The sequence below is a fragment of the Sapajus apella genome, unplaced genomic scaffold (assembly GCF_009761245.1).
Source record: "Sapajus apella isolate SASKATOON/1434 unplaced genomic scaffold, GSC_monkey_1.0 scaffold199, whole genome shotgun sequence".
NCBI classification, from domain to species: Eukaryota; Metazoa; Chordata; class Mammalia; order Primates; family Cebidae; genus Sapajus; species Sapajus apella.
Window position 1 is genome coordinate 850,078 of NW_022437139.1, and position 23,371 is coordinate 873,448.

Genomic DNA, 23,371 nt, shown 5'->3' on the forward strand with positions numbered 1-23,371 from the left:
AACCAAGGAGGGGGAGTTGTCAGTTGAGTGGAATTGCGCCATTTCCCTCCCAGCTGGGTAAAAAGGAGGAAACTCCGTCTCAAAAAAAAAAAAAAAAAAAGAAAACATAACGTTTATAAGAAGTCATTTTGTTATAAAGAAACACAGTTATATACCCTAAACCAAGGTCTTAGAGAGAAAAGGAAACCTGTACACAGACTGGGACAACTGTGTCTTCTCTACCGTCCCCACCTCAAAGTTGCTTTCTCCCTTGTTGCCTAGAAAATCACCCTGATTGGGCATGATTGTTGGGTATGATTGTCCGTCTGTGGGCTTTCCGAGCGCCAAAGGGGCCATGGGCTGCGCCGAGGCTGCCACAGGATCGGGGGCGCCCCTGCTTGGTGTCCACTCACTCTGGTTTCCGCCTTAGGTGGCTCATCCCTTGGGCTGGGACTGGGCTAGGGGAGTGTCCTGGCGATGGCTGAGGCGCGGGTGTCGGAGGGTGAGGCCTGGCCGTCCTGGGTCTCACCCACTGCGCGGTGAGAAGGAGGGGCCGGTCGCCCCCCTTGAGCCCTTCTCCGTCTTTCTGCCGCCCGGGTGGACCAGCAGACAGCGTGGGGGAGCGGTGGGAAGGAAGGTTGGCGGAGTCAAACTCCCGGCAGATGGCTTCAGGCCCCGTGCGCCACACTCGGCCACACCTGGCCTGTAGGGTGGACCCGGTGGGCCTCTGTCCTCACCACTGGCTGGCTTCGCTGTCCAGCTGCCGGGTCGACCAGGTATCAGCTCCGAGGCTAGGACTTGGCCGCCGGCTTGAAACGTTTAAGGTGGACCAGACGCCTCTCTGCCTCTCGCCGGCGGCAGTACCGCTTAGGTCCAGTAGAGGGTGCCATGACGGCTGACGGCCTTCCACCTTCCCAGGCTCACCCGGGTCATCCCATTTCGGCCTCCAAAGTAGCTGCGGCTCTGGGGATCTTTCTGTTTTGTTTTGTTTTTTTCGTAGCCCCACTTTGTGTTTGTTTCCACAGTACATTGAGTTTTTGTTTGTTTTTTGTTTTTTTGCTCTGTCTCTTATGCTCTTTCCTGCACACTGAAGTTGTTTCTTGTGCGTGTATATATATATAAAATACATACGTGTATATATGTATGTGTATACATTTTTTTTTTTCGAATGAGGTCTTCTCACTTCGTCACCTAGGCTGAAGTGCAGGTGTGTGATCACGACTCACTGCAGCTTGGACTTCCTTTTTGTAGAGACGAGGTTCTGCCATGTTTCTCTGGCTGGTCCCAAACTCCTATGCTCAAGCAATCCACAAGCCTTGACCTCCCCATATACTGAGATTACGGGTACGAGCCATCCTGCCTGGCTATCTATGTATCTGTCTGTCTATCTAACTGTTTATCTATCTATCATCTATCTCTGTATGTCTGGTTCTATCTATCTATCTATCTGGCTGGCTCTGTCTGTCTGTCTTTCTGGCCTGTGTATCATCTTTTCAGTAGAGATGTGATCTTGCTATGTTCTCCAGACTCTGGATATATATTTCTTTTTAAAGTTTAATTATTGTTTCTTTTAGAGATGTTGTCTCTCTATGTTGCCCTCAGGATAGTCTTGGAACTCCTAGGTTGCAGGTATCCTCTGTGGCCTCCCAAAGTGCAGGGATTACAGGTGTGAGTCACTGTGCATGTTCTGGTCATGTTTTTGATGTGTTGATTGTTTCCAGTGCAGATGCGTAATCTCATGTCTCAACATTCCTGCTGGTGTGATTGTGACCTATGACTTTACCTAGTACCAGAGTGATTTGGTGCTCCTGCACTGGCCGAGCCCACAGAAGAGAATGTGAAATATCTCTGGACCCAGCACTGAGGTGGTGTGACTATTCTCCTGCCTTGGCACTGCCCACAGGGGACACTGTGACATCACTGGGTCTTGTAGCCAGGTGATGTGAATCTTCTGTCCAGCCTTGGCTTTTCTACAGGGGACATTGTGTCATATCGCTATTTGATGTGACTCTCCTCTCCTACCTGGATGTTGCCCAAAAAGAGATTGTGACGTAACTTTGGGCTCTCCTGCTTGTTCCTTGCCCACAGAAGAGAAAACGTCTTATTGCTGAATTAGCACACAGGTGATGTGATTCTTCTGCCTGCTCACAGAAGTCATTGTGACATATATCTGGGCCTGTCACTGAGATTATGTGACTCTCTTCTTCCTGGGACCTGTCCACAGTGGGGAGTGTGACATATTGCTTGGCCCAGAACCTACATGATGTGACTCTCTTCTTATGCCTAGGCCCTGCCCACTGGGGTGATTTTAACATGCAGCTGGGCCCAGCCCCAAGGTTATGTGATTCCACCTTCTTCCTGAGCCCCACCCACAGGGGCCATTGTGTCATACCTCTGAGACCCTCAATTAGGTGATGTGACTCTTTTGTTGGGGCCCTCTCCTCAGGATATTGTGACATTGCTGAGCCCAGCATCTAGGTGATGTAACTCTTCCCTACTGTTTGGTCTCTACCCAAAAAAAGATTGTGATGTATCACTCTGTCAAGAACCTACATGAGGTGACTGTCCTCTCCAGCCTAGGACCTGCCTACGTTGTGTATTGAGACATGTCACTGGGTCTAACACCTAGGTAATGAAACTCTCCTGCATGGACCCTGCCCATAGGAGTATTATGAGCTGTCTTCTATTAATCACCTAGGTGAGGTGACACACCTCTTCTGTCTGGGACCTGCCAAAAAAGTACTGTTACGTAGCACTGAGCCCAGCACCTAGGTGATGTGACTCTTCTCTCATGCTTGGGCGCTGCCAACTGGGGTGTTTGTTACGTATAGCTCAGCCCCTCCCCTAGGTCATGTGATTCTTTTTTTTTTCCTGAGTGCTACCCACAGAGAAAATTTTGACCTATTTTTGGGCCCATCATTTAAGTGATGCGACACTTCACAGGCCCTCCCTACAAGGTGTAGTGTGACATATTGCTAAACCCAGTACATAGGTGATGTGACTCTCCTCTATGGGTTGGGCTTTGCCCAAGCAGGGATTGTGATGTGTTGCTGGGCCCACCACTCAACTGTTGTGATTATTCTCTTCTGCCTAAGCCCTGCATACATCGTGTATTGTGACATGTACTTGGATTCAGCACCCAGGTGATAGAACTTTATGTCATGAGAACTGCCCACAGTATTATGACATATCTCTTTTTCTTTATTAATTTTTGAGATGGAGTTTCTCTCCTGTTGCCCAGGCTGTAGCACAATCTCAGCTCTCAGCAACCTCTGCCTCCCAGGTTCAAGCAATTCTCCTTCCTCAGCCTTCTGAGTAGCTAGGCATGTGCCACCATGCCCGGCTAATTTTTTGTTTTTTGTTTTTTTTTCAGTAGGGAAAATGTTTCTCCATGTTGGTCAGGCTGATGTCAAACTCTCGACCTCAGGTGATCTGCCCTGTTCAGTCTCCCGAAGTGCTGGGATTACAGGCGTGAGCCACTGTGCTTGGACCTGTGATGGGGTCTTTTTATGTTAGCCAGATTGGTCTTGAATTCCTGGCCCAGGCTGTTCTACCTTAGCTTCTCCAATTTTTTTTTTATTACAAGTGTGAGCCACCATGCTTGGCCTACTTCTTCATTAGATTTCTTATTTTGTTTCATACAAATTCTTCAGTTATCTATTTATCTTTTTTTTTTTTTTTTGAGACGGAGTTTCATTCTTGTTACCCAGGCTGGAGTGCAATGGCGCGATCGCGGCTCACCGCAACCTCCTGGGTTCAGGCAATTCTCCTGCCTCAGCCTCCTGAGTAGCTGGGATTACAGGCACGCGCCACCATGCCCAGCTAATTTTTGTATTTTTAGTAGAGACGAGGTTTCACCGTGTTGACCAGGATGGTCTCGATCTCTTGACCTCGTGATCCAGCCGCCTCGGCCTCCCAAAGTACTGGGATTACGGGCGTGAGCCACCGCATCCGGCCAATTTATCTTTTTTTATTATTATTTTTTGAGACGTTGTCTCACTCTGTCACTCAGGCTGGAGTGCAGTGGTGCAATCCTGAGAATAGCCGCTTCACACAGGATGCTTGAGGAGCCTAAGATGAGCAACTTTGGACAACCTAATTCATGCATAGCTATTCCCGGCCCCTGTGGCCCCCCCATTCCTAATGGCCATCCACGATGTGGTCAGCAGTGGGGTACAGCATGGCCAGAGAGCGGTTCAGGGATGGGATGAAGGTTTTTCCTGCATTATCAAAATGATTAAAAAGTTTTCAAAAAGGTGTCCAAACTTTCTTTTTACCCTTAAGTTGATACTAGGATGTATTAAACAAGCAGACCCAGGTAAGGGAAAGAGCAAGTGCATTTCAAGCCTCAGCTCACTTCTTTATTAGCTGTAATTCCCTGGGCACGTGACCCTTCCTATGGGAGCCTGTTTCCCTGATTTTAAAAAGCGTTGATGCTGGGGAGGGTGGGGGTGGGAGGTGGGCCCTGGACCTTTATCCAATCAGTGGCGCTGGTGCGGGAACCTCCCAATCAGGCCGGCAGCTGGAGCTGAGGGCGTGGCTTCCGGCATTTGGCGGGGCCTTTGTCTCTGCTCCCGCCAGAGCTTGGGATCCATCTCTGCGGCTGAGAGTCCTCCACCCTGGGAGCCGTCGTGACTTGGTTACAATCCTCTGTTGCCCTGTGATCTGCAGGTCCTGGGAGACGCACAGCTAAGATGCCAGGAGACTCTGAAAGCTGGGAAACAGTGAGTGTGCGGGGCTGTGTATCCCGAGAGGGGAGAGCGGGCTGTGAAACCGGCTGGACCTGAGTCCCCTCTGGCTCAGCTCCGCCCCAAGCCCCTCTGGCCGCAAGATGGCGGCTGGACCCGCAGCCAGGACCCCCGCGTCCCTCCTGTACCTGCGGGGCGCCCTGTCTGGAGCTCTCTGGGTAGCTCTGCACCCGCAGCCCCGGGTATTTCCAACATTGTTCAGGGATTTCAGGCAGGTCATCAGGGCAAAATTCCCACTCGGTGTGTGCGTGGGAGGGGATACAGCTGGTAGGGTCTTCAGCCTTTCCTGATAATTATTTTTTTTGTGAGATGGAGTCTCGCTCTTGTCTCCAGGCTGGAGTGCAGTGGTGCTCTCCCGGCTCACTGCAACCTCCGCTTCCCGGGCTCAAGCGATTCTCGTGACTCAGCCTCTTGAGTATCTGGGATTACAGGCACGTGCCGCCGCGCCGGGTGAATTTTTTGTGTTTTTAATAGAGTCGGGGTTTCACTATATTGGCCAGGCTGGTCTTGAACTCCTGGCCTCAGGTGATTCCCCCCCAACCTCGGCCTCCCAAAGTGTTGGGATTACAGGCATGAGCCACCACGCCCGGCCATAAAGAAATTATTCTATCGTCCTTCTAATATTTGTTAAACTTTATATTAATTATCGTAATGAGTTTTTCTGTGAAATTTTGCTACCATTAATTGAATGCCAATAATTCAGAATGCCTGCTCTCCATGAGTACACACAGATTAAAACTATAGATATCTAAAGAATTATTTTTAATAGTATATCCATGTTGTATTCAGCGTTTTGCGCATTAAAATCTCCCTTGGCTGGCGCCGTGGCAAATCACTTGAGGTCAGGAGTTTGAGACTAGCCTGGCCAACATGGTGAAACCGTCTCTATTAAAAATACAAAAATTAGCTGGACGTGGTGGTGCATGCCTGTAATACGAGCTACTGGGGAGGCTGATGCTGGAGAATCACTTGAACCCAGGAGGCGAAGGTTGCAGTGATCCCAGATTTCACCACTGCACCCCAGCCTGTGGGACAGAGTGAGAATCCATCTCAAAAAAAAGAGAGGGAGGGAGGTAGGCAGGCAATAATTCCATAAAAAAGTGGATTAATAGGGCCAGGCCCAGTGGCTGACGCCTGTAATTCCAACTCTTTGTGAGGTCAAGGTGGGTAGATCACTTGAGGTTAGGAGTTCAAGACTAGCCTAGCCAACATGGTAAAACCCCATCTCTATTAAAAATACAAAATATTGGCCGGGCGTGGTGGCTCACGCCTGTAATCCAAGCACTTTGGAGGCCAAGGCGGGTGAATCACCTGAGGTCGGGAGTTCAAGACCAGCCTGACCAACATGGTGAAACCCCGTCTTTATATATAAAAAAAAAAAAAAGAAAAAAGGAAAAAAAAATACGGAATATTGGCTTGGGCGCTGTTGCTCACACCCTGTTGCTCACGCCTGTAATACTAGCACTTTGGGAGGTTGAGGTGGGCCGATCACAAGGTCAGGATTTCAAAACCAGCCTGACCAACATAGTGAAACCCCATCTCAACTAAAAATAGAAATTAGCCGGATGTGGTGGCCCGTGCCTACAGACCCAGCTCCTTGGGAGACCAAGGCAGAAGAATCGCTTGAACCCTGGAGGCAGAGGTTGCAGTGAGCCGAGATCACACCACTGCACTCCAGCCTGCGCAACAGAGTGAGACTCCATCTGAAAAAAAGAAAACAACAAACAAACCAAAATATTGTCATGTGCGGTGACTCACGCCTATAATCTCAGCACTTTGGGAGGCTGATGCAGGTGGATCACCCGAGGTCAGGAGTTCGAGACTAGCCTGACCAACATGGAGAAACCCCATCTCCACTAAATATACAGAATTAGCTGGGTGTGGGGGCACATGCCTATAATCCCAGCTACTTGGGAAGCTGAGGCAGGAGAATCTCTTGAACCCGGGAGGTGGCAGTTGCGGTGAGAGGAGATCACACCATTGCACTCCAGCCTGGGTAACAAGAGCAAAACTCTCATTAAAAAAAAAGTATATATATATGTGTATATATATATATATATATATATCTGTGTGTGTGTGTGTGTGTGTGTGTGTGTGTGTGTGTATTTATATATATATTAGTTGGGCATGGTGGTGGACACCTGTAATCTCAGCTACTGGGGAGGCTGAGACAAGAGAATTGCTTGAACCCAGGAGGCGGAGGTTGCAGTGAGCCGGGATTATGCCACTGCACTCCAGCTGGGTGACAGAGCAAGACTGCATCTCAAAAAAAGAAAAGTTGGGAAAGGACGAGCAGACATGTATTAAAAGAAAACTTTCGAGTGGTCAACAGTCACATGAACAAAAGCTCAACATCACTGATTATTAAAGAAATGCAAATAAGATACCATCTCATGCCAGTCAGAAAGGTGATTTTTTTTTTAAGCATAAATCTATTTTTATATTAATATCACCACAATAAAACTAGAAAATACCAAATGCTGGAAGCCGTCTTCCATGGGTATGGGATACAGGGATAGAGAAGGCAACTGGCACAACCTGATATAATCCCAGGAAAGGAAAGCAGTTGGGATGTGAATTTTCATTTGTATCTGTATGGTTCTGAAAACTGCAGAAAACTTTGCTGTGAGTACTTATAGCTGCAGTTGTATACAACTGTATACCTAATTATTTCCTGGAGGGATTTTTTTTTTTTTTTTTAAAGACGGGGTTTCACCATGTTGGTCAGGCTGGTCTTGAACTCCCGACCTCAGGTGATCTGCCCACCTTGGCCTCCAAGGTGCTTGGATTACAGGCGTGAGCCATCACACCCAGCCCCAGAAAGGTGATTTTTTTTAACAAGTTAAAGAAATAACAGATGCTGGTGAGGTTGTGGAGAAAAAGAAATGCTTATTCTGTTGGTGGGAGTGTAAATTAGTTCAGCCATTGTTGAAGACAGTGTGATTATTATCATTTTTCTGAGACGGATGGAGTTTCTCTCTTGTTGCCCAAGCTGAAGTGCAATGGCACGATCTCAGCTCACTGCAACCTCCAGCCCTTGGGTTCAAGCAGTTCTCCTGTCTCAGCCTCCCGAGTAGCTGAGATTACAGGTATGCGCCACCATGCTGGCTAATTTTTGAATTTTAAGTAGAGACTGGGTTTTGCCATGTTGTCCAGGCTGGTCTCAAATTCCTGACCTCAAGTGGTCTGCCCACCTCAGCCTCCTAAAGTGCTGGGATTACAGGTGTGAACCACTATGCCTGGCCCAGTGTGATGAGCAATCCTATTACTGGGTATATGCCCAAAGGAATATAAATTATTCTATTATAAATACACATGAACATGTATGTTCACTGCAGCACCATCCACCATAGCAAACACATGGACTCAATGTAAATTTCCATAAATGATAGACTGGACAAAGAAAAACGTGGTACATATACACCATGAAATATGCATCCATGGCCGGGCGTGGTGGCTTATGCCTGTAATTCCAGCACTTTGGGAGGTCGAGGTGGATGGATCACGAGGTCACGAGATCGAGACCATCTTGGCCAACATGGTGAAACCCCCGTCTCTACTAAAAATACAAAAAAAAAGTAGCCGGGTATGTTGGCAAATGCCTGTAATCCCAGCTACTCGGGAGTTTGAGGCAGGAGAATTGCTTGAACGCGGGAGGCAGAGGCTGCAGTGAACAGAGAACGAGCCATTGCACTCCAGCCTGGGCAACAAGAGCAAAACTCCATCTCAAAAAATAAAAGTAAAAATGCTACGCAGCCATAAGAAAAATGAGATCATGCCCTTTGCAGAGATGTGGATGGAGCTGGAGAGCTGGAGGCCATGATCCTTTGCAAACTTAACACAGGAACAAAACCAAATACCACATGTTCTCCGTTATGATTGAGAGGTAAATAATGAGAACACACAGACACAGAGAAAGAAACAACACACGTTGGGGTCTTTCAAAAAGTGGAAGGTGAGAAGAGGAAGAGGATCAGAAAAAATAACTAGTGGGTACTAGGCTTAGTACCTGGGTTATTAAATAATCTATACAGGAAATCCCCATGACACTGTTTACCTATGTCACAAACCTGCACTTGTATCCTTGAACTTAAAAGTTTTGTAAGACCGGGCGCGGTGGCTCAAGCCTGTAATCCCAGCACTGTGGGAGGCCGAGGCGGGTGGATCACGAGGTCAAGAGATCGAGACCATCCTGGTCAACATGGTGAAACCCCGTCTCTACTAAAACTACAAAAAATTAGCTGGGCATGGTGGCGCGTGTCTGTAGTCCCAGCTACTCAGGAGGCTGAGGCAGGAGAATTGCCTGAACCCAGGTGGCGGAGGTTGTGGTGAGCCGAGATCGCGCCATTGCACTCCAGCCTGGGTAACAAGAGCGAAACTCCGTCTCAAAAAAAAAAAAAAAAAAAAAAAAAGTTTTGTAGAAGAACTATTTGTTGAGACAGAGTCTTGCTCTATAGCCCAGGCTGGAGTGGAGTGAGTGGTGTCATCTCCGCTCACTACAACCTCCATCTCCTGGGTTCAAGCGATTCTTCTGCCTCAGCCTCCCGAGTAGATGGGATTCCAGGGATGCACCACTAGGCCCGGCTATGTTTGTACCTTTTAAAGAGGAATCAACCAGTATTTTTTTTTTTTTTCCAACCAATATTTTCAAAGATGGTTTTGTTTATAAAACGTAATCTTCCACTTGTCCAGCAGACCAGTGGACCAATATATTCTTCATATATTGATGGATTGACTAGAGACACACTCTGTCTTCCAGGCTGGGGTGCAGTGGTGCGATCAGCTCGCTGCAACCTTGGCCTCCCACGTTCAAGTAATTCTCCTGCCTCAGCCTCCAGAGTAGCTGGGATTGCAGGTATATGCCACCATGTCTGGCTAATATTTTATTGTTAGTAGAGATGAGGTTTCACCATGATGGCCAGGCTGGTCTTGAACTTTTGACCTCAGGTGATCCACCCACCTCAGCCTCCCAAAGTGTTGGGATTACAGGCTTGAGCCACCCCAGCTGGAAGCTCTTTAACTTAATTAAATCCCATTTGTTAATTTTTGCTTTTGTTGCAATTGCTTTGGCATCTTTGTCATGAAGTCTGCCTGTGCCTGTGTCCCGAATGGTATTGCCTAGGTTGTCTTTCAGGGTTTTTATAAGTTTTGGGTTTTACATTTAAGTCTTTAATCCATGTTGAGTAAATGTTTGTATAGGGTATAAGGAAGGGGTCCAGGTTCAATTTTCTGCATATGACTAGCCAGTTCTCCCAGCACAATTTACTGAAAATTCTTTCCCCATTGATTCTTTTTTTTTTTTTTTTTTTTTTTGAGACGGAGTTTCGCTCTTGTTACCCAGGCTGGAGTGCAATGGCGCGACCTCGGCTCACCGCAACCTCCGCCTCCTGGGTTCAGGCAATTCTCCTGCCTCAACCTCCTGAGTAGCTGGGATTACAGGCACGCGCCACCATGCCCAGCTAATTTTTTGTATTTTTAGTAGAGACGGGGTTTCACCATGTTGACCAGGATGGTCTCGATCTCTTGACCTTGTGATCCACCCGCCTCGGCCTCCCAAAGTGCTGGGATTACAGGCGTGAGCCACCGCGCCTGGCATCCCCATTGATTCTTTGCGCTAGCTTTGTCAAAGGCCAGATGGTTGTAGGTATGCAGCTTGATTTCTGGCCCTCTCTTCTGTTCCATTGACCTATGTTTCTGTTCTTGTACCAGTGACATGCTGTTTTGGTTATCAGAGCCCTTTAGTATAGCTGGAAGTTGAGTAGCATGATGCCTCTAGCTTTGTTATTTTTTTTTTTTTTTAATTTTTTTATTTTTTTGAGACGGAGTTTCACTCATGTTACCCAGGCTGGAGTGCAATGGCGCGATCTCGGCTCACCGCAACCTCCGCCCCCTGGGTTCAGGCAATTCTCCTGCCTCAGCCTCCTGAGTAGCTGGGATTACAGGCACGCACCATGCCCAGCTAATGTTTTTTTTTTTTTTTAGTAGAGACGGGGTTTCACCATGTTGACCAGGATGGTCTCGATCTGTTGACCTCGTGATCCACCCGCCTCGGCCTCCCAAAGTGCTGGGATTACAGGCTTGAGCCACCGCACCCGGCCTAGCTTTGTTATTTTTGATTAGGATTACTTTGGCTATTCAGGCTCTTTTGGTTTTATATAAATTTTAAAATAATTCTTTTAAATTCTGTGAGAATGTCAGTGGTTGTTTATTGGGAATAGCATTGAATATATAAATTGCTTTGGGCAATATGGCTATTTTAATGATATTCTTTCTATTCATGAGCATGGAATGTGTTTGTTTGTGTCGTTTCTGATTTCTTTGAGCAGCGGTGTGTAGTTCTTGAGATCTTTTGCCTCCCTAGTAGTTATCTGTATTCCTAGGTGTTTTATTCTTTTTGTGGCAATTGTGAATGTGAGTTCGTTCATGATTTGGCTCTCGTCTCGACTATTGTTTGTGTATAGGGATGCTAGTAATTTTTACACAATGATTTTGCATTCTGAGACTTTGCCGAAGTTGTTTATCAGCTTAAGGAGCTTTTGGGCTGAGACTATGGGGTTTTCTAGATATAGGATCATGTAATCTGCAAATAGGGATAGTTTGATTTCCTTTCTTTCTATTTGGATGCCCTTTATTTCTTTCTGTTGCCTGATTACCCAGACTAGAACTTCCAGTTGAATAGGAGAGATTATTTTGTCTCATTCTTGTTTTCAAGGAGAATGCTTCCAGCATTTTCCCATTCAGTATAATGTTGGCCATGGGTTTGCCATAAATGGCTCCTATTGAGGTTTTTTTTTTCCCAATACCTAGTTTATTGAGAGTTTCTTTTCTGCATCGATTGAAATGATCATGTGGATTTTGTCCCTAGTTCTGTTTCTGTAATGAATTGTATTTATTTATTTGGGTATTTTGATCCAGACTTGCATCCCTGAGATGAAGCCTACCTGACCACGGTAGATAAGTTTTTTGATTTGCTGCTGAATTTGCTTTGCTAGTATTTTGTTGGAAGATTTTTGCATCAATGTTCATTGAGGATATTGACATGAAGCTTTCTTTTTTGTTGTCACTTTTTCAGGTTTTTACGTCAAGATGGTCCTGGCCTCAGTATGAGTTTAGGGAGGAGTCCCTTCTCTTCAATTTTTTGGCATAGTTTCAGTAGGAACAGTACCAGCTCTTCTTTGGGAGAATTCAACTGTGAATCCATCTGGTCCTGGACTTTTATTGATTGGCAGGCTGTTTATTACTGCCCCAATTTCAGAACTCATTATTGTTCTGTTCAGTGATTCAGTTTCTTCCTGGTTCAGTCTTAACAGGGTGTAAGCTTCCAGGAATTTATTCATTTATTCTAGATTTTCTGGTTGATGTGCATCGAGTTGTTCATAATATTCTCTGATAGTTGTCTGTATTTCTCTGAGGTCAGTGATATTCCTCTTATTGTTTCTGATTCTGTTTATTTGAATCTTCTCCCTTTTCTTTTTTATTAGTTTAGCTAGTGGTCTTTTTAGTTATTTTATTTCATTTTTCAAAAAACCAGCTCCTGGATTCGTTGGTCTTTTGAATGTGTTTTCACGTCACTTGTTCGGTGCAGCTCTGATTTTGGTTATTTCTTGTCTTCTGCTAGCTTTGGGTTTTTTTACCCTTGGTTCTCTAATCCTTTTAGTTGTGATGTTAGGTTGTTAACTTGAGATCTTCCTAACTTTTTGATGTGAGGCTTTAGTGCCAGAATGTAGTGAGAGTAGATGTACTAAGGAAGGCCCGGAGTGATGGCTCATGCCTGTAATCCTTACATGTTGGGAAGCCAACGCAGGAGAATCACTTGAGCCCAGGAGTTTGAGCCAGACTGGGAAACATGTGGAAAACCCGTCTGTACTGAAAATACAAAAATGAGCCGGGTGTGCTGGCACACACCTGTGATTTCAGCTGCTTGAGAGGCTGAGGTGGGAGAATCATCTAAGCCTGGGGAGTTTGAGGCTGCATGAAGCCATGATGGTGCCACTGCTCTCCATCCTGGGTGACAGAGTGGCACTGTGTCACAAACAAGTAAGCAACAGAGATTTTATGCCCTTCTCAGAGTAGGAAGCAAAATTAACAGAATGCAGCATTTTAAAATTGAAATTTTATTTTTAAGTTTTTTTTTTTTTTTTTTTTTGAGACGGAGTTTCACTCATGTTACCCAGGCTGGAGTGCAATGGCGCGATCTCGGCTCACCGCAACCTCCGCCTCCTGGGTTCAGGCAATTCTCCTGCCTCAGCCTCCTGAGTAGCTGGGATTACAGGCACGTGCCACCATGCCCAGCTAATTTTTTGTAGTTTTAGTAGAGACGGGGTTTCACCATGTTGACCAGGATGGTCTCGATGTCTTGACCTTGTGATCCACCCGCCTCGGCCTCCCAAAGTGCTGGGATTACAGGCGTGAGCCACCGCTCCCGGCCTTCTGATGTTGTCTTATAGAATTGTTAGTTTCAGGTCTTAGGTGTAAGTCTTTAATTCATCTTTAGTTGACTTTTTATAAGATGAGGGATGAAGATTCGGTTTTGTTCTTCATGTACCTTGATCGTTATTCCAGCATCATTCATTGAATACAGCATCCATTCCCCTACTTTACTTTGTCAAAGATCAGTTGGCTGATAGTATTTGACTTTATTTCTGGGTTTTTTATTTTGTTCCATTGCATCATGTGCCTATTTTTATACCAATACCGTGCTGTTTTGGTAGCTATAGCCTTGTAGTATAGTTTTAAGTTGGATAATGTGATGCTTCTAGATTTCTTCTTTTTGCTTAGTTTTGCTTTGGCTATGTGTGCTTTTCTTTGGTTCCATAAGAATTTTTTTTTTTTTTTTTTTTTTTTTGAGATGGAGTTTCGCTCTTGTTACCCAGGCTGGAGTGCAATGGCGCGATCTCGGCTCACTGCAACCTCCGCCTCCTGGGTTCAGGCAATTCTCCTGCCTCAGCCTCCTGAGTAGCTGGGATTACAGGCACGCACCACCATGCCCAGCTAATTTTTTGTATTTTTTAGTAGAGACGGGGTTTCACCGTGTTGACCAGGATGGTCTCGATCTCTTGACCTCGTGATCCACCCGCCTCGGCCTCCCAAAGTGCTGGGATTACAGGCTTGAGCCACCGCGCCCGGCCTTCCATAAGAATTTTAGAATTTTTTTTTCAAGTTCTGTGAAGATGATGTTATTATGATGGGAATTGACTTGAATGTGTAGATTGCTTTTGCTTAGGTTGGTTGCTTTTACAATATTGACTCTACCCATCCATGAGCATGGGATGTTTTTCATTTGTTTTCGTCATCTATGATTTCTTTCTTTTTTTCCCCTCTCTTTCTTTCGATCACTCAGATAAAAAATATGATTTCTTTCTTTCAGCAGTGTTCTGTAGATTTTCTTTTAGAGATTTTGACAGAGTTCCCGCTCTTGTTGTCCAGGATGGAGTGAATTGGTGTAATCTCGGCTCACTGTAACATTTGCCTCCCGGGTTCAAGTGACTCTCCTTCCTCAGCCTCCCAAGTAGCTGAAATTATGGGCATGTGCCACCATGCCCAGCTAATTTTGTATTTTTAGTAGAAACAGGGTTTCTCCACGTTGGTCATGCTAGTCTCAAACTCCAACCTCAGGTTATCTGCCCGCCGTGGCCTCCCAAAGTGTTGGGATTACAGGCGTGAGCCACCGTGCCCATCCCCAATTAGGTATATTTCTAATTATTTCATTGTATTTTTTACAGCTGTTATTAAAAAGTTTGAGTTCTGTATTTGATTCTCAGTTTGGTGACTGTTAGTTTGTAGAAATGCTACTGATTTGCGTACATTGACTTTGCATCCTCAAACTTTACTGAATTTATTTATCACATCTAAAAGCTTTTTAGGTGAGTCTTTAGGGTTTTCTGTGTATATGATCTTATCATCAGTGAACAGTGATAGCTTAACTTCCTCTTTACCAGTTTGGATGTCCTTTATTTCTTTCTCTTGTCTGAATGTGCTGTCTAGGATGGCCAATACTATGTTGAATAGAAGTGGTGAAAGTGGCCATCATTTTCTTGTTCCAGTTCTCAGGGGTAATGTTTTCAACTTTTCCTTATTCAGTATATTGCTGGCTGTGGGTTTGTCATAGATGGCTTTTTTTTTTTTTTTTTTTTTTTTTTCTTTTTGAGACGGAGTCTTGCTCTGTCTCGAGGCTGGAGGGCGCTGGGGTGATTTGGCTCACTGCAACCTCTGACTCCTGGGTGTTAAGTGTGCTCTAAATGAAGATAACCTCATTCCCCTTAACAGGCTTTGCGTGAGCAACATGTCTTTATTCACCTGGGTGCGGCCAGGCTGAGTCCAAAAGAGTCAGTGGAGGGCATTGGGATAGGAGTTGGTTTTATAGGTTTAGGGTAGGCAGTGGAAAGTTACAGAAGTTACAGTTCAGGGAGTTTTTTTGCAAACGGGTGGGGGTGTCACAAAGTCCAAGGTCCAGTGTTACAAAGTTGGCTTAACAATTGAGGCAGGAACGGTTGAGGCAGGAACAGTGGCAAAATGTTGCAAGGTCGGTTGATCAGGCCATAGGGTCCAGTGTCATAAGGTTGACTCAGACTTTCTGGCTCCGGGAGCCCATCTGGAGGTGTACATATGGGTCACAGGGGTCACTGTGACTTAGTCCATGGTGCAGCCAGTTCAAAAAACCTTGCACTGGGTTCAAGTGATTCTCCTGCCTCAGCCTCCTGAGTGCCTGGGGTTACAGCACACCACCAGGTCTGGCTAATTTTGTATTTTTAGGAGAGACGGGGTTTCACCATGTTAGCCAGGCTGTTCTCAAACTCCTAACTTCATGATCCACCCGCCTTGGCCTCCCAAAATACTGGCATTACAGGCGTGAGCCAATGCGCCCGGCCACTTGTTTCTTTTTAAAGTTTAGCAGACAATTCAAAATTTACATGTGGCTCATATTTTATTTCAGAGGATTCCCTCCTTTTTAAAATCTCAGGCTGCTCAAAGGACCATAAGCCAAGAAGGTAAAAATGCTAAAATTTTAAAACATTTGTTATTATATTCTTTTCATTTATGTATAGCCATATGATATATTATTTACAAATGCATTTGACCTTATACACAAGGTTGAATGCAAATACCCTCTGGAGTGGGCCTAGCTCAGTTCAGGGAGGAAGCTCTGCCTGAAAAGACTGCAGCCTAGGCTATCTTTCATTCAGCCCAGCATCTGATCACATCTTCTGTCACCCAGGGCCTGAGAGGGTGGGGTTTTAAACGTTATCCAATCAGCGACATTGGGCCGGGAACTGTCCAATCAGGTAGGCAGCTGGAGCGAGGGACAGCTTCCGGGATGTGGCGGATCCTTTGTCTCTCGCTGCGTGCAGCTGGAGCTCCAGGTCTTGTCTCCACTGCTCCCTGTCTCTGCTCCTAAAGGGCCAGCCTCGGTGGCCCTGTGACCTGCAGGTATTGGGAGATCCACCGCTAAGATGCAAAGACCCCATGGAAGCCAGGAAATGGTGAGAGTGCTGGGTCCAATATCCCAAGAGAAGGAAAGGGGCTGGTTGGAACCGGTGGGAAGCGGCTGTGGCGGGACTCAGGGCACCCCGCAGTCAGCTCCACCATCTGCACCCTGAGTTCTCTTTGCCCAGCTTAACCTCACTTCCCTTCATCCATAAGATGGCGGCTGCGCCAACAGCCGGCCCTGGGGCATCCAGTCTCTTCCCTACACGGTGACTGTGCCCTGATCTGGAGTCCTCTCTGGGCAGCTTTGCACCTGCAGCTGCGTCTCTACAAGATTGTTCAGGGACCGCGGGAGGGTCTTCAGGGGAGAATCCTTACTTGGGGTGCTGGCTCATGAAAGGGAAAAGCTTTGGTCCGTGGGGTTCCCAGTTCATATTTTCTCCTATTAAAAATTTATGGGAGTCACTGCAAAAATATTAAAGAATTTAATCAGAGTGGTTCTAGAATTGTAGAGCACCGAGCTGTGGTTTGTGGTTTGTGGTCTATGGGAGAGGCTTGAAGGAAAGTCTTTTATAAAGCGATTTATGAAGAAAACCAAATTTAGTAACTGGTTAGGTACAGTTATGCAGTATCTGAATTTGTATACTAAAGGTGAAAATTTCCTGGTTATGTAATCAGAGCTTAATTGGCAGTTTATAGTTGCTGAAGTCTGAGTTATGTTTCTCTGAATGTAGTAATTAAAAATAATGCACCTGTGGCCGGGCGCGGTGGCTCAAGCCTGTAATCCCAGCACTTTGGGAGGCCGAGGCGGGTGGATCACGAGGTCAAGAGATCGAGACCATCCTGGTCAACATGGTGAAACCCCGTCTCTACTAAAACTACAAAAAATTAGCTGGGCATGGTGGCGCGTGCCTGTAGTCCCAGCTACTCAGGAGGCTGAGGCAGGAGAATTGCCTGAACCCAGGAGGCGGAGGTTGCGGTGAGCCGAGATTGCGCCATTGCACTCCAGCCTGGGTAACAAGAGTGAAGCTCCGTCTCAAAAAAAAAAAAAAAAAACAAACAAACAAAAAAAAAACCTGAGTTAGATTTTTTTTTTTTTTTTTTTTTTTTTTTTTTTTAAGTAGAAACCTAGAAAAGATTGAACTCCAAAAGAAGATTCCAGGAGGAATACCGACTATATAAACTTTAAGGAATGCAATTTTAGGTAGACAAAGGCTTTTTTTCATAGAGTGGAGCCTACAAGGTTAGAAAGAATGGAGGGAGAGGGCAAATGGGGGCTTGAAAAATCAATTTTAGATCAGAGAATGTTTTACCCTGAAGTCAGCATGTTCTTAGGAGGGACATAGACTGAAGCTGTATAATGGCTGAGACTGAGGGCAGCTCAAAGTTTAGTAGCCTGTGAAAAATTTTTAGAGAAATACAGGTGATTCTTTTGATGAGAAAAAGAATATGTGCCAAGTTTTTACCAAAAAAAGGTCTCAATTTAAACCCCAAGAGAGGGTTCCTTCTATTTTACTCAAGAAAGAATTCAGGGTGAGTCCATAGAATAAAATGAAAGCAAGTTTATTAAGAAAGTAAGAAAATAAAAGAATTTGTTACTCCATTGGCAGAGCAGTCCAGAGTCCTACTGGTTACCTATTTTTATGGTTACTTCTTGATTACATGCTAAACAAGGGGTGGGTTATTTGTGCCTCCCCATTTTAGACTATATAGGGTAACTTCCTGATGTTTTCATGGCATTTGTAAACTCTCATGGCACTAGGGGGAGTGTAGCAATGAGAATGACCAGAGTCACACTCAGGACCATCTTGGTTTTGTTGGGTTTTGTCCTGCTTCTTTACTGCAAGTTGTTTTGTCAGCCAGGTCTTTATGACCAGTATCCTGTGCTGACTCTTATCTTATCCATAACTCTGAGTTCCAACAAAAAGAGTTATCTCAAAACTTAATAAGTGTTTAAGAAAACATCCAGGCTGGAAATGGTAGTTTACGCCTGTAATCCCAGCACTTTGGGAGGCTGAGGCAGGCAAATCACTTGACGTCAGGAGTTTGAGACCAGCCTGGCCAACATGATGAAACCCTGTCTCTACCAAAAATACAAAAAGTTAGCTGGGCGTGGTAGTGTTTGCCTGTAATCCCAGCTACTCAGGAGGCTGAGGCAGGAGAATCACTTCAACCCGGGAGGTGGAGGTTGCAGTGAGCCAAGATCACGCCACTGCACTCTAGCCTGGGTGACAGTAGGAGACTCCATCTCAAAGAAAAAGAAAACATTCAGTAAGTTTAGCCTGCATTTCTAACAAAGAGTACAATTGCAATACATTTTACAACAAGTGCAGGCAGCCGCTTCTTGGTAGCAAAAGGATTTTTTCCAGCAGTCCCATCAGCTCTCAGGTCTTTCATTTTCAAGAGGAAAAAGCTCCCCATGTCCCATGGTCCTTTAGATGCCTGATTCTGTCACCCATAGCCACCAGAGTGAAGAGTGCAAGACAGATTAATTCAAAAAGAATAGCAATTAACTTCCTGTAGTGTGAAACCGGTTCTTAGCTGAGAGGGACTTCACTGAGGGGATTCTCTAACCTTCTGAATCTTAGGAAGGACTTAACCTTCCTAAGTTGATCCTTGAATCCAAGTAAAGTCAAACATCCTTGCCTTGTATTAAGAGGAGCCTTTAACCCACTCTGTATAGAACAAAAGAAGAGGTGAAAAGATGAAATACACAGGTAATCCACCAGGACCACTATCTGTAGAACAAACAATTCTTTCCAGTTATATTGCACTCTTCTGCACTCATGGGTTTTTCTTTTCTTTTTGGTTCAGGCATACACATGCAGTTTTGTAATATAGGTAAAATTGTTTCATGGGAGTTTGGTATTGATTATTTTGTCACTGAGGTCCTAAGCATAGCACTAAACAGGTATTCTTTCTGATCTTTGTCCTTTTATCTGTCATCCTTAGCCAGGCCTCTGTGACTGTTCCTTCTTTGTGTCCTTGTGTTCTTATTATTTAACTCTTACTTAAGAATGATGACATGCATTTGGTTTTCTGTTTCTGCATCAATTTTCTAAGAGTAAGCGTTCCAGCTCCATCCATGTTGCTGCAGAGGACTTAATCTTGGTGTTCCCTGTTAGTTTGCTTGTTTGTTTTTTGAGACAAATTCTTACTCTGTCGCCCAGGCTGGAGTGTAGTGGCATGATATCGGCCCAATGCAACCTTCGCCTCTGAAGTTCAAACGATTCTCCTGTCTCAGTCTCCTGAGCAGCTGTGATTACAGTAGCCCATCTCAATGCCAAGCTAATTTTATTGTATTTTTAGTAGAGATGGGGTTTTAGCATGTTGACCAGGCTGGTCTCAAACTCCTGATCTCAAGTAATCTGCTTGCCTTAGCTTCCCAAAGTGCTGGGATTACAGGCATGACCCACAGTGCTCGGCTCTGTGTTGTTTTTATATGGCCACATAGTTTTTTATGTACCATATTTTAATTTTCTTTTTTTTTCCTTTCCCTACTTACTGGTATTCAAGCCATATTTTGTTTTTATTAAATCTTTGTTTTATTTTTTGGAGGCAGTGTCTCACTATCACACAGGCTGGAGTGCAGTGGTGCGATCTTGGCTCATTTCAGCCTCAACCTCCAAGACTCAAGGACTCCTCCTACCTCAGCCCCTTATGTAACTGGGACTATAGGCACACACCATCACATGTAATCTTTCTTTTTTTATTTTTAGTAGGGATGTGGTTTTGTTATGTTGCCCATTAGGTCTTGAACTAATTTACACTCCTACCAGCAGTATGTAAGCATTCCCTCTTCTCTGGAACCTTGCCGGCCTCTGTTATTGACTTGTTTTTGAGACAGATTCTCACTCTGTCACCCAGACTGGAGTGCAGTGGCGTAATCTCACCTCACTGTAACCTCCGCCTCATGGGTTCAAGCTATTCTTATGCCTCAGCCTCCCGAGTAGCTGATAAAACAGAAGTACACCACCATGCCCCACTAATTCAAGACTTCAGGACCTTAAACCTTGGGTTGATAATCTCACGACTCAGAAGGACCCCTTTAAACATTTGCGATTGTATGCCCATTGGAGATCTTGAGGTAAAGCTAACCAGTAAAGTTTCTTCTCAATAGCAGATGGCAGCATTAATATAGATAGCTTTTTTGGGGGTAGGGGACAGAGTCTCACTCTGTCACCTAGGGTGGAGTGCAGTGGTGTGATCTCAGCTCACTGCAACTCCCGCCTCCTGGGTTCAAGCGATTCTTCTGCCTCGGCCTCCCAAGTAGCTGGGACTACAGGTGTGTGCCACCATGCCCATCTAATTTTTGTATTTTCAGTAGAGACGGGGTTTCATCATATTGGCCAGCATCTGTTACTGACTTTCGTTTTTGAGATTCAGTCTCACTCTTGCCTAGACCAGAGTGCAGTGACACAATCTTAGCTCACTGTAACCTCTGCCTCATGGGTTCAAGTGATTCTCATGCCTCAGCCTCCTAAGTAGCTGAAACTGCAGAAGTGCACCACCACGCCCCGCTAATTCTTGTATTTTTAGTAGAGATGAAGTTTCACCATGTTCGCCAGGCTGCTCTTGAACTCCTGATCTCAAGTGATTCACCCTCCTTGGCCTCCCAAAGTGCTGAGATTACAGGCATGAGCCACTGTGTCCGACCTGTTACTCACTTTTTTAACAACAGCCATTCTGTCTGGTGTGAGGTGGTATCTCCTTGTAGTTTTTTGTTGTTGTTTTGTTTTTGTTTACATTTCTCTAATGAGCATTTTAAAAAATATTTTTGCTAGCCATATACTTGTGTTTTGGAAAGCATTTGTTCATTTTTTTTGCCTACTTTTTATTGCAGTGGTAAATTGCTTTTTGTAAACTTGTTTAAGTTTCTTAATTCTGGATATTAAACCCCTGTTAGAAGAATAGTTCGCAGTTTTGTTTTTTTTTGTAGACTGTTTAGTCTGTTAATACTTTCCTTTGCTATGAAAAAACTCTTTAATTAGGTTCTATTTGTCAAGTTTTGCTTTTGTTGCAATTGCTTTTGGTATCTTTATTATAAAATCTTTGCTAGTTTCTATGCCTAGGATGATATTTTCTAGGTTATTTATGATCTGGGTTTTTTTTTTTTTAATTACAAGTTTTGTCTTTAATTCATCTTGAGTTGATTTTTATATATGGTGTAAGGAAGGGGACCAGTTTTTTTTTTTTTTTTTTTTGAGACGGAGTTTCACTCTTGTTACCCAGGCTGGAGTGCAATGGCGCGATCTCGGCTCACCGCAACCTCCGCCTGCTGGGTTCAGGCAATTCTCCTGCCTCAGCCTCCTGAGTAGCTGGGATTATAGGCACGCGCCACCATGCCCAGCTAATGTTTTGTATTTTTAGTAGAGACGGGGTTTCACCATGTTGACCAGGATGGTTTCGATCTCTTGACCTCGTGATCCACCCGCCTCGACCTCCCTAAGTACTGGGATTACAGGCTTGAGCCACCGCGCCCGGCCGGGGACCAGTTTTAATCTTCTACATAGTATTAGCTAGTTGTTCCAGCACCATTTATTAAATAGAGAATTCTTTTCACACTTCCCTCGTCAGTTTTGTCAAAGATCAGATAGTTGGCCCGCCTCGGCCTCCCAAAGTGCTGGGATTACAGGTGTGAGCCACCGTGCCTGGCTGTCAACATGAAAATCTTAGAACCCCCCTCCCCTTTTTGCAAGTGTGGCTCTTTAAGCTTTTCAGATCTTGTTTAGTGACCACTTCAGTTATGTGAGAGGCTCCAGGTGTAAACAGAATCTGATTACAGAATCTGTAAGTGTAAACAAGTTTGTTTTTTGTTTTTTTTTAAGACTGAGTGTCTCACTGTCACCCAAGCTGTAGTGCAGAGGCACGATCTTGGCTCACTGCAATCTCCGCTTCCTGGGTTCAAGCAATTCTCCTGCCTCAGCCTCTCGAGTAGCTGGGACTACAGGCATGCGCCACCATGCCCAGCTACTTATTTGTATCTTTAGTAGAGACAGGGTTTCACCATGTTGGTGAGGTTGCTCTGGATCTCCTGACCTTTTTGTCTGCCTTTCTCCGACTCCCAAAGTCTGGGATTACAGGCATGAGCCACCGCGCCCCGCACAAGCATCTTAAGAGTAAGAGTTCAAGGCCACAAAGTATCCAGAGCCGTGACCACAACTATACCTACGTTTAAATTGTGAAACTGGAGTATTCTTGTCCTTCTTCTTACCCAAAAGCTAGCAAATCAGGATAGGTGATCCAGCTTCTGGAGCTCCACCAAGGCAGTTCCATTTTCTATTTAGAATCAGCCTGAGTTTCTCCAGCCTGATTTATCGTTGTGCCTTCAGCCCTGGGTCACTGGGAATCCTCTGACAACCAGCTAGGTGTCTTTAAGACATTTGAGGATGTCCAGGGCAGAACTGTGTCAGGCTGACAAGAATGACTAATTCTGCTTCTGTATCAGTGTAAGAGAAAGAAGTTATCCTGTGTTATCTTCTCCTTGATACAAGAGTTAACTTTGGTTGGTGCCCAGATGAGAGTTTCTGAAGTTTTCTGGTACTTGGGTGAAAGAGAAAGAGGAGGTCTGGTGACTCAAATAAATGAATTCTTCCGTTTCATATGGCCATTCAAAAAATAGATGAAGCAGTCATGGTCCCTATCATCCGGGAACTTTTAGTCCAGACTAGCAACTGGATACATGGTTGAATTAAGCATCATATGGTTGGTGCAGTGAATAGATGTGTGCAAATAAAACAAAACAAAAAAACACCTTGGGTCACTTTTTAAAAAATGTTGTTTGACTTCTGTAATAACCTGAAGGGATATTTATGGACTGAAGAGTTATTATTTGTTTTTCTTTTACTTTTCTGAGAGTACATATTTATCTTCTAATAAAATTATCCTAGAAAACTTTAAAAGATTCATTTAAATTGCTTATTGGTGCTTTCTGTGCTGATAGCATTCATGCAAACATGGTAAACATTCCTAAAACCTGCCAGGCTTTCTGTAAGAAGTGTGGCAAGCACCAATCCCACAAAGTGACACAGTACAAGAAGGGCAAGGATTCTTTGTATGCCCAGGGAAAGCGATGTCATGACAGAAAGCAGAGTGTCTATGGTGGGCAAACTAAGCCAATTTTTTGGAAAAAGGCTAAAACTACAAAGAAGATTGTGCTGAGGCTTGAGTGCCATGAATCCAACTGCAGATCTAAGTGAATGCTGGCGATTAAAAGATGC

General features: G+C 44.9%; 2 protein-coding genes across 3 annotated transcripts in view; both read left to right on the forward strand.

The window, feature by feature from the left end:
• LOC116543866 (zinc finger protein 429-like) overlaps positions 1-23,371 on the forward strand; it is a 785,602-nt gene that overhangs the window by 685,508 nt on the left and 76,723 nt on the right. The gene's annotated exons all lie outside the window — the stretch shown is intronic.
• LOC116543864 (zinc finger protein 724-like) overlaps positions 1-23,371 on the forward strand; it is a 61,825-nt gene that overhangs the window by 15,630 nt on the left and 22,824 nt on the right. For both annotated transcript variants that reach the window (XM_032269807.1, XM_032269806.1), the window contains exons 2-3: positions 2,426-2,608; positions 4,651-4,703. In XM_032269807.1, coding sequence (XP_032125698.1) covers positions 4,674-4,703 — 30 coding nt within the window. In that variant the 5' untranslated portion in view covers positions 2,426-2,608; positions 4,651-4,673. The remainder of the gene's footprint in view (positions 1-2,425; positions 2,609-4,650; positions 4,704-23,371) is intronic.